Genomic DNA, 10,981 nt, shown 5'->3' on the forward strand with positions numbered 1-10,981 from the left:
GAGCATTCAGATCCCCACTAACAAAAGTCAAAGGTGTCTAGTTGGACAATGGCAAATTAAAAAAGTAAAGCCCAATGTCAAATTAATACATTTGGTACCAAGTTCAGGTAGATGTTCCATTATTTATTGGGGGGGGCATTTCTTATATTTACCAGCAGCAAGATTTAATGAAAAAATCAGTCTCTCCATTGCATGCATTTCCTTGCATGTGCAGAGATAATGGTGCATCCACATGTAGCCAGTTATAGCTTTCTTTGCCCCAACTGATTTCCTCAGTCCGCACTTTAACGATTAAATTGTTTCTACTTCCTCGTTCGGAGCGAAATAAATCTCTTTGTCTTTTCAAACTTTGCAGGATCTGCAGTCTCTAACTAAAAGGGCTCCAGTACAGAAGCCAAAGCGCATCAACAAGCCGCCTGGAGGCGGAGGGCCGAACTCACGGAAGAAGAACAAAAAGGAGGATGTCGGGAAAAGCGCTGAAACCCTAATAAAACAACTCAAACAGGTGAACCCGGCTTGAAAACTGCGTCTCCTGAATGATGGACTCCTAACACGTGGAAACCTAACGAACGTTTTCCCACCAGGGTCTGTCTCTGCTGCCGTTGATGGAGCCCTCGATCAGTGCCAGCTTGGATCTCTTTGCTCCTTTCGGCAGTAGTCCAGCCGGCGGAAAGGACCAGCTGAAGGGATCGTTTGGAAACGCAGTTCTGGACAACATCCCAGACTACTACTCCCAGTTACTCACCAAGGTATTTACAAGGCCGCACTAAACTCGCGCTTTGCGACGTCAAGAAGAAAGTCCTAAACGTAATTGTTTGTACCTGCAGAGCAACCTCAGCAACCCTCCAACACCGCCCTCCTCCCTGCCGCCGACTCCACCTCCGTCGGTGCAGCACAAGCTGCTGAACGGGGTGACCGCTGGCGAGGAGCTCCCTGAGAGCCAGAAGGACGCAGACGCAGCAGAAGAGCCAATGGGTAATTGCCGTTCACGTTTTAGGAGGTTCATGCTGGATTCCACACGCGCTTCATTTCTGTACCGTCGTCTTCAGATTCTGCTGCAGAGGAGGTGAAAAGCGTAGACATCCTGGCGGCCCTCCCCACGCCGCCGCACAACCAGAACGAGGACATCAGGTACAGCCGTTCATTTTGCTCCTAGTTCTCCGTCAGGTTGAAGTGAAGTGGTGTTGTTTTGGAAAGAGCTGACGAAATGGAGTGTGTCGTACCGGTAGGATGGAAAGCGATGATGAGGACACTCCGGAAACCATCATTCCCGCGTCGTCGCCAGAGAGCAACTTGGGAGACGTAAATCCACGTTTTCCTCACCTGCTGGAGCCTAAAGAGGAGGAGACAGAGAGAGCAATATCTCCCATCATACCCCTCATACCTCGCACCGCCATTCCAGGTATCTAGCTGCGTCTTCTTTGTGACGTCACCCGTGAAGATTACCACCACAAAATTGTTTAGAGGCTTTGCAGGACTGCAGTACGGAAATTTTTCACATATTTTGCAGCATTCCCAGAAAACAAACCATTTGAAGCACCTGACGGCAAGACCGTTTCCATGGCCAACCACTGGGACAAGACCAAAAGCAATGAGGTGTCTGTTACCTTGACGATGTCATCCGCTGCAGCCAAGGTAATGGTTCACAACCACATTTTTTCCCCCTAGATTTCTTTTAAGTTGAGTTCAAATTTAGCTAAAACCTGACACTGACACTTTGTGCCATCAGAAACTTAATCATGTAATGATGGCGATGGCTCAGCTGCTCAGCATTAAAATGCCAGGTACTTATGAAGTCACGTACCCTCCGCAAATTCCTGAGCTGCCTGGAGTGGAAGGGACAGAGAAAGGACCTGGTCACTCAGGTGAGCGTTTTGTATCTTTCAGGAGAAAATGTTATTTATTTTTTTCCTCATTTCAGTCATCATATTCCAGGATGAGTTGCTTTCAGATTAAATTCTAGATTTGAATAGAGCTGCACAATACTGACAGGATTCAATAATTGGTGACTGTTACATTCCCTGCGCCACACATTCAAACTGTCCCTGCCAGTGATTTATCGGGCCAGATGGATAATCTTTCATTGTCTATTATGCCAGCATCTGAAATGGCTCTTGGTGTCTAAGATACTTAGAGAGAATAAAAGAGAAAGATGCTGCAACGCTGCCGCAGATTTAAGCACACTTTTCTCCTGCTCATGTCCAGCGTTGAAACGATAAACATTAATCGCAAATCGGCCTCGTTTTGAAATCGGTTTGGTAGATTTTCTTTGCTATTATGTTAAAGTAAAGAAATCCAGCTCATATTTTAATTAAATCTCTTCAGTCGCAGAGAGACTCATATTAACTCACCGTGCCATTATATTTGTTTGGCACACCTGAACGATGAATCCATAGGTTCACACATTTTTTGATTAAACGTATATTCCTTTGACCCATTTTAATGTTGAGCGAACTTCTTGACCGAGCTGATTTACGATTTAGATTTTGATAGAATGTTTTGTTCATAGAACGGTGCAACAACTGTGAGATTGTTTTCGGGCATGCCGCATTTGGTTAATCAGCTGACAGATTAGCACTGCTAATGTCAACATTGTTTTGTTTTCTAGGAGCATTGTGCACAAAGGATAGCACTTCCCTCAGTCAGGATGAGTGGCTGAGGCAGTTTGATGTTTCTCTCCCAGGCTGCACGCTGAAGAAACAAGTAGACATTTTGGCGCTTATCAAGCAGGTTTGGCACCGTCGTTCTCCTTCAACCTTTTCGTAGGACATTGTTCCTGAAAAGCTGCACATTTCACTTGTGCATCCTTCTTGCAGGAGTTCCAGGAGACGGACGACAAACCGGCACAGCACTGTTACACGACCAATGTCAGCGATCTGGACGTCCGCCATCTTCCCGTTATACCGCTGGAGGAATCGCCACCTCCTTCACCTTCTCCTCCTCAGCCTCCTCCAGCTCTACCAGCCATCGGCGAAGAGGCCGAATCACCCAAAAAGCCTGCGTCTCCGACTCCTCCGTCCTCCAGTCCAGTCTGTGTCCAAACCAAGACCGAGTCTGAACAGGACGCAGGTTTTGCCGTCGGCGCTCCTCCTCAGCCAGCGGATGTGCCAGAGTCCGAAGTTCTGGCTCCGGTGTTGAACACTGAACCGTCTTCGGATCAGTCTGATCCCACCGCGCCGCATGGGGATGGTAGAAGTCCCGTTGTGAAGGAGGAAGAGGAGGAGGACTGCGTTACTAAGCCGGCCCACTCTCCTAAAGACTCCCCCATCGCCATGGACTCGTCTCCTAAAGCCATGAAGCAGCGCAGGCCCCTGTCGCCTGACGAGGAAGTGACGCACCCCAAAGTGAAAAAATGGAGGGGCGTTCGCTGGAAGCGCCTTCAAATCGTCATCACCATACGCAAGGGCGGCTCCAAGAAGGAGACCAGCCGGGAAGTGTCGGAGCTGATGGACCGCCTGCGCATCACCCTCCGACCCGAAAAGCTGCCCCGGGACAAACGCAAATGCTGCTTCTGCCACGAGGAAGGCGACGGCGCCACGGACGGTCCGGCGCGGCTGCTCAACATCGACGTGGATCTGTGGGTGCACCTCAACTGCGCGCTGTGGTCCACGGAGGTGTACGAGACGCAGGGCGGCGCTCTGATCAACGTGGAGGTCGCCCTGCGCCGAGGGCTGCGGACGCTCTGCGCCTACTGCCAGAAGACCGGCGCCACCAACAGCTGCAACAGGCTGCGCTGTCCGAACGTCTACCACTTCGCCTGCGCCATCCGGGCGCGCTGCATGTTCTTCAAGGACAAGACCATGCTGTGCACCCAGCACAAGCTGAAGGGCCCCAGCGACGACGAGCTCAGCACCTTCGCCGTCCTGCGCCGTGTCTACATCGAGCGGGACGAGGTGAAGCAGATTGCCAGCATCCTGCAGCGCAGCGACCGCATCCACCTTTTTCGCGTCGGCGGGCTCATCTTTCACGCGATCGGCCAGCTGCTGCCCTCCCAAATGGCCAACTTCCACTCGCCCACCGCCATCTTCCCCGTCGGCTACGAGGCCACGCGCATCTACTGGAGCACGCGCGTGCCCAACAAGCGATGCCGCTACCGCTGTCGCATCGGTGAGGACGACGGCCGCCCGCTGTTTGAGGTGCGCGTCCTGGAGCACGGCATGGAGGACCTGCACTACCGCGACACTACTGCTGAGGGTAACGACCACGGTCTCATTCAGAGCGCTGCTAACGTATTCACACCACTCACGTTTTTAAATATTTTGTCATGTAACAAGAAAGGAGAATGTTCCTTTTTTGGGGGGGGGGGATTTTACCAAGACAAAGTAGTGCATAAGGTAAAAGGTAAGGAAAATTATTAAGTCTGAAAAGTGTGGTGGGCATTTATATTTAGCCACCCGAGTCAATATGTTGCCAAACCACCTTTTTGTACCATTAACCACTGCAAGTCATTTAGTCACATTTAGGCTTTATTCGTGTGATGGATTTCCAATAAGATGATCTGGACTTGGACTAGGCCATTATTAAGATTTGCATCCCACGGTATGATGCTGCCATGTTTCATTATAGGGACGGTGATCAGTGTTTTATTTTTTGAATGTACAGTTGCTCCCCAGTATTCATGAAGGTTAGAGACCACAGCCTTCCACAGAAAACTATAATCCGTAAATACCTCACCCTCCCTCTAAAAACACTTATAACTGCTTAGTTTAATTGTTAAAGCACTAAATATACTTTATTATGCTTTAATAAGTAGAAACTGTCCTGGCACTACCCCAGAAGCTAATAGTCATCCTAATCTCTGCTCTTTGGGGGAAACAGCCAATCAGTGCCAAGGACAATCAATGTCACTCCTGGATTGGTTTCTTTGCAAAAGCCAACCAATAGCATATTAATTGGCGTCATGTCCAGGTGTTTCAGCTTCCCGAGCTGCGTTTTCTCTTAGATATTCTTTACGAGACAATTCACAGACGGGCAGAAATTCAGTTTTTATTTTATTTAAGCAGAACATCTTCTTGACTGGTTTGCCTCGCTCTGCTTTAAGCCTTTGTGCAACCAGTGAGGCCTTCGTAGAACAACTGTTCTCATGCTGAGACAAAACCAACAGGTTAACTCTTTACCAAGAGAGCCCTGTAAAACAAATTGGTTATTGCTGATTTTTTATTTATTTATTTATTTTACTTTTTGGCTACGTGTCCTCCACATTTCTCTCGGTTTTTTGTGCGGTAAAACTTAAGAAAAAAACATCAATCACTCTCCTACTTTACAATGATGATGGTTTCCGTCGTGGCAAAATATGAAGAAGTGAATTCTTCTGCAAGGCTCTGGATATGCAATTTACTGACGTTAAGCTTGAGATACTTTGCTGTCATGGAAGTAAAATCGTCCTCTCTCCTCCCCTGACCCCCTCCCCTCGTTCTGCAGGAATCTGGGACCGCGTCGTTCAGCAGGTGGCTAAACTCCGAGATGATTCATCCATGTTGAAGCTGTTCACTGAACATGTGAAGGGAGAGGAGATGTATGGACTCACCGTCCACGCTGTCATGCGAATCACCGAGTCGGTAAGAATCTGTTCCCCCCCGCCCCCCGTTTTGATCCGACGGTGACTCATTGTTGATCTGAGGGCGACAGACAGCGCCAGACTAAATCCCAACACCGTAGCCGCCACTTTTCAGAGAACTGTTTTGTCAGATTTGACGTGACTGAAAGCTGCTTTCTTAACGCTTCAGCTGCCTGGAGTTGAGAGCTGCCAGAACTACCAGTTCCGATATGGCCGACACCCTCTGATGGAGCTCCCACTCATGATAAACCCCACAGGCAGCGCTCGCTCTGAGCCAAAGGTCGCCACACAGTGCAAAAGGTAAAAAAATTTTTTTAAAAAGCCTCATGAGCTGCTCTAAAATCATAACAGTGGAAGATGCGAGTTTCTTTTTCCCATTGTCATTAGTTTTCTTTCAGTCATGTTAAAGTCAGTCCTAAAATACCTCTTCTGTGTGAATCTGTGATCACACACGACTTAAATCGCTCATCGTTCTCTCTCTCCGTCCGCCAGGCCTCATACTCTAAACAGCACCAGCGTCTCCAAGGCATACCAGAGCACCTTCACCGGGGAGCTCAACACTCCGTACAGCAAGCAGTTCGTCCACTCCAAGTCCTCCCAGTATCGGCGTCTGAAGACGGAGTGGAAGAACAACGTCTACCTGGCGCGGTCTCGTATTCAGGGCCTGGGGCTGTACGCTGCCAAGGACCTGGAGAAGCACACCATGGTCATCGAGTACATCGGCACGGTCATACGCAACGAGGTGGCCAACCGCCGCGAGAAGATCTACGAGTCACAGGTAGCCCAAGGCTTTATGGGATTGAAGGTCATGGAACGGCTTTTGTTTAAGAGACGTACCAAGCAAATATCAATTGTTTCCAGTTTCTTAAAACAATCGTTTCCCCACTGTAAGCAGTCTTTAATTGCTCATATTAAGGTGTTATGGGCAAGAGGTGACGTCACACTGTGTGTGAGAGGAAATTTATTGTAAAATAGTTTTATCATTCTGAATGACTTTGAGCTGACATTTTAAACCGTCCTTTGCACGTTGTATAAAGGGATTTGTGAAGTTAGCATTAATAAATGTAAAAAAAAAAAAAGAATATCCTTACTTAGCTTAGGTCTGAATTACCCAAAAGACTTTCAACATGTTCCATAAGAGACAGAGTATACAACGAAACTCTGCGGCCTTTCTGTTCTCTGCTGGTGTTTTCTCCAATTTGTCCCCCAGGTTTTATTGACAGTGGGACCAGGGCTTCCCCCAAAAAACATGCGAAGCCTGGTGGTCGGGGGGCACCGAGGCGGTCCACTGGGGTTTTGTATTAAAAGATGTTTAGTTGACAGGAAATGTAAAATACTACATTGTTACTGGAAGACATTGCCGACAGTACTTTAACCCACAACGACACAATCTTAAAAAGAAAAAGAAAAATACAATCAAAATAAATATCAATGATTTGCACTTCTGTTAAATCCAAATTAAGTCATCAGTTAGTCGACTGAAAAACACAACATGATGCTGATCATCACATTTCGAACCGGCACCAGGCATAAATGAACTATGAGAATATCAGTGCTGTTACATTTGATTCCGCCTGGGGACATTTTCTACCTTTTTCAACACTTCATTTTTCCTCTTATAGATCCTGAGTCTATTTGTTTATCACATCGCTACTACTGGCATGTGCTGCGTTCACTGGTCGGGAACAGACAGGATTTTTAGGTTTTCAATCAATCTCTCGCTTTTCAAGGCCAAGAAAGAAGTTATTAGCTGAGTTATTGGTGCATATGGAATGTATTTGTATTAATGTCACTCCTTTTTGCTGTTAATTATATTATTTAACTGCATGGTGTAGTAGATTATTGTCCTGCTGGATCGGTAAAGCTTCGTTTTCTTCGTAGAACCGAGGGATCTACATGTTCCGCATCAACAACGAGCAGGTGATCGATGCCACCCTAACTGGCGGTCCGGCGCGGTGAGTATCGATCGAGTAAGAAGTAAAAAAAAAAACGTTTAAAGTTTTGTTACCAACTTCTATCTTTTTTTTTTTCCGGCCCCCTAGCTACGTGAACCATTCCTGCGCCCCCAACTGCGTTGCTGAGGTCGTGACCTTCGACAAAGAAGACAAGATCATCATCATTTCCAGCCGCAGGATCCCCAAAGGAGAAGAGGTGACCTGAGATGTGCCCGCTCCCATTCCCGTTGCTTGTTGTGTGAGAAATGGCAGCGTTTTTCACTTTCTCGTTCTCTCGTTTCCCTTTCAGCTGACGTACGACTACCAGTTCGACTTCGAAGACGATCAGCACAAGATCCCCTGCCACTGCGGGGCCTGGAATTGCCGAAAGTGGATGAACTAGCCAGGAGGAAGCGAAATCGGGAGAGTGGCCCTCTGCTGCTACCACAACACTCCTGCGCCAAAGCCTTTGAATCCTACATCGCCAGTGCATAAGCTGTTCTGAAAAGACACGGAGGAAGGCAGTCCTCTGCTAATAAAAGACTAAAGTGTTGACATCTTGTAGCCAAAGGTCTGAAGAGCATTAATCGTTAAAAAAAAAAAAAAAAAAAAGAAAAAAAAACAACCACCAATCACTTTACAGAAAACAGTTTGAGGGAAGGGGTGAGGGGGTCTAACTCTGATGCTTGGATAGCGACCCCACTCCTCCACCCTCCACCTCCACCCTAATCTACTGTCTACCTTCTATAAGCTTGCAGTGGCTGGAAAACAATCCTCAACCCCACCAAATGATTCTGACCCTCCGCTCTCTCTCAGCACCGGCAGACCGGAGCTCGTCGGAGCTTTTGACAAGAAGCCATGTTCAGATACCGAGAGTTGAACTTGCGGAAAGCATTTATTTTTTTTTTCACGCTTGTAGTCGGACCTATCTCCTGTCCTCCCCCTCCCCCCTCTAGACCTCCCAGGAAACGGCACTTTCCCCTTAAAGAAGTCCTCGTCGACAACACGGACATCGGCTCGCTAGACAATCCTTGACGTAAGAACTGTACACGGATCGACGGAATGAAAATTCAGATGCTGTTCGTCTGCGGCTCCAAGCGGCCCAAGGTCGGGGTTGGTTTGACACAGTCTACCTCACTGATTTAGCGGGAAATGACTGCTTTGTATAAAAAAAGAAAAAAGAAAAATACTGTTAACTGCTACTGTGGATTTACTTTGGGGGGCGGGGGAGGGGTGTGTTTTTAACGGGCGTAGCCCTTCTCGGACAAGCAGGGAATCTAAAAGCAGCAGATTTTGCTCTGTCTACTCTATGCTGATGTTGATTTACAATAATAAGGAGCCAACGTTGTTATTATTAAACATGGATTATTTATACAGAGGAATATATCAGTTTTGATAAGATATTTCGTTAGAAAAATCAAAATTGGAAGCGTAAAAGGGCGTCATTAATTCCACCAGCCCATATGGGGGGGATATTAACTTCCCCGTTTTTTTTTTTTTTTTTTTTTAATTTTGTAAATGCATCTCAAAAGTCATATTAGCTTTGTGAAAGCACAATAAATCCACCTCTTCACTCGCTAAAATGGTGTAAATGAATTTTGCGTAGTGGATCCGTATTAACCAAGTAACCCCCCCCCCCCCTCCACCTTCCAGTCGCCTTTAGCGCAGCCAGTGGATGCATGACTACTGTCCCATTCAGTGCTTTTTTTTTTTTTAATTCCCTCAAGACGACACAATCGCTTCACACACACCTCAACCAACCAACCGACGAATCATGTCTCTTCCTCTCTGTGTTATTTAATGGACTGTTTTTAAAAACTTTACTGTAAGTAAGTCTTCCTCTGCCTGAGTCCAGCCTGCAGTGTTTCTATGCCTCCTTCCCTCCTGCTCCTCTCTCAATAGTGTGCATACTTTTAACTTCCTCCCAGTGCTGGTACTGTCTTATTGAGGCTGAACTGGCGGCAGGGAAAGACTTATTGGAATAAAAAAAAGGGCATTTGTTTTCATTTCTGTGTAAAAAAAATAAAATAAAATAAAAATAAGTCTTTAAAGGGAGCTTTACTAAAACTCCACCTTCCTATATGACTTTGATCCCTCTTTACTCCCCCAACCTAAGACCTCACATGATTTTAAAAATGCAAAAGTTGTACAAAACTGTATATATCGTATATGCATTAGAGGGGGAGGGAGGAGAGCGGCTCTTTATTCGACCCCCCGCCCCCTTTTTGTAATCAATAAAGGCGAAAAGTGCCGAAAATAATAAAACGGAAAAAAAAAATCAACCACTGGATATCATTTTAACGAAGGTGTACATAAATATAAATATATGTAAAATTTGCAAACTTAATATCTTTATGTATATGAACCAGAGTGTTTTTTTTTTTTTTTGCATTTACCTGTTTTTCTATTAGTGGGTTTTTCTTTTTTTGTTGTTTTTGTTTTGCTATGAGCTCCCAGAGGCGAGTTTGTAGAGACGGAGGGAAAACGAAGCCGAGGCGATTTACTGAGCTGTGCTAAAGAAAAATCACTTTTTTTCCCTTTTTTTTTTTTCTTTTTTTGCATAAAGCAGTACAATGGTGCATAGCATTTGTATTTATGTATTGTTTTTTTTTAGGGGGGCATTGTCTTTTTTTTTTTTTTCCTTTGGTTTGTTTTTATTTATGCTACTGCTTGTTGACTACCAAAACCTTTCCAGTAAACAGTCAGAATTGGATCTATATAGTCTTGAATGGAAAAATCTTGAACTCCCTAGAATCTTGTTTGTGGTTTGCTTTTTTGAATATCTTCCCTATAGAAGTGAATGTGTTGGTAAACCTTGTGAAACGGTTCCTTGGCCTCATGTATGTTTATTGTAATACTCAAAAGTTAACCCCATACTTAACCTGGTAATGAATTGCACTCTCATTGTATAACAGAGACCTTCTCTAAAGTGGTAGATATTGATCAAGTATCTCAAACAGTGATACGTATATATATGGATATAAATATATATATATAAATATATTTTTTGGTATGTTTCTATTTCAAGGGAAGACCATGATGAGACGACACGTGCTCACTGGATTTTAGCCGAATTAATTTTTAACTTCTCTGAATTAATTTAAGTTCTCTGCAGATCTTTTAATTTAATAAAGTTTGCTCAAGTCGAAGGTTTTTTTTAAACCTCGCCTTTTTAAAAGTAAGAGAGAAAAAAAAAAAGATATTGCATCTGTACAGCAGAGATACTTTTAGGGAATACGAATAAATATAATGATCATTTTTATTGTATGTGGCATGTTTTGTATGGATATTCTTTCCAAAATGTACATATTTTTTTCAGGACGCCAGAGGTTGCATCTCTTTATATACTGGTTTCCCCACTTCCCCCTTTTGCCCTTCATCTTCTTTCTTTGTCTGCTTTTGTTTCTTGGAAAGGAAAATAAAATGCATTTTAAATACGTGTCTGTTTCTCTGTTGATTGCAGATGTTGGAAAATATATGTAGCGTCCTT

The 10,981-nt window shown here is 45.1% G+C and overlaps 1 protein-coding gene across 2 annotated transcripts in view; it reads left to right on the plus strand.

Moving 5' to 3' along the window:
• The window catches only part of kmt2d (lysine (K)-specific methyltransferase 2D), a 34,023-nt gene extending 25,345 nt beyond the window's left edge, over window positions 1–8,678 (plus strand). For both annotated transcript variants that reach the window (XM_014993300.2, XM_014993302.2), the window contains exons 41-55: window positions 356–505; window positions 585–749; window positions 828–975; window positions 1,050–1,131; window positions 1,230–1,402; window positions 1,511–1,635; window positions 1,730–1,865; window positions 2,609–2,730; window positions 2,817–4,194; window positions 5,422–5,558; window positions 5,727–5,857; window positions 6,050–6,335; window positions 7,439–7,512; window positions 7,600–7,708; window positions 7,802–8,678. In XM_014993300.2, coding sequence (XP_014848786.2) covers window positions 356–505; window positions 585–749; window positions 828–975; window positions 1,050–1,131; window positions 1,230–1,402; window positions 1,511–1,635; window positions 1,730–1,865; window positions 2,609–2,730; window positions 2,817–4,194; window positions 5,422–5,558; window positions 5,727–5,857; window positions 6,050–6,335; window positions 7,439–7,512; window positions 7,600–7,708; window positions 7,802–7,894 — 3,309 coding nt within the window. In that variant the 3' untranslated portion in view covers window positions 7,895–8,678. The remainder of the gene's footprint in view (window positions 1–355; window positions 506–584; window positions 750–827; window positions 976–1,049; window positions 1,132–1,229; window positions 1,403–1,510; window positions 1,636–1,729; window positions 1,866–2,608; window positions 2,731–2,816; window positions 4,195–5,421; window positions 5,559–5,726; window positions 5,858–6,049; window positions 6,336–7,438; window positions 7,513–7,599; window positions 7,709–7,801) is intronic.
• The last annotated feature ends 2,303 nt before the right edge of the window (window positions 8,679–10,981 follow it).

Source organism: Poecilia mexicana, unplaced genomic scaffold, assembly GCF_051168715.1.
Source record: "Poecilia mexicana isolate PSO_F unplaced genomic scaffold, ASM5116871v1 scaffold_7, whole genome shotgun sequence".
Taxonomy (NCBI): Eukaryota; Metazoa; Chordata; class Actinopteri; order Cyprinodontiformes; family Poeciliidae; genus Poecilia; species Poecilia mexicana.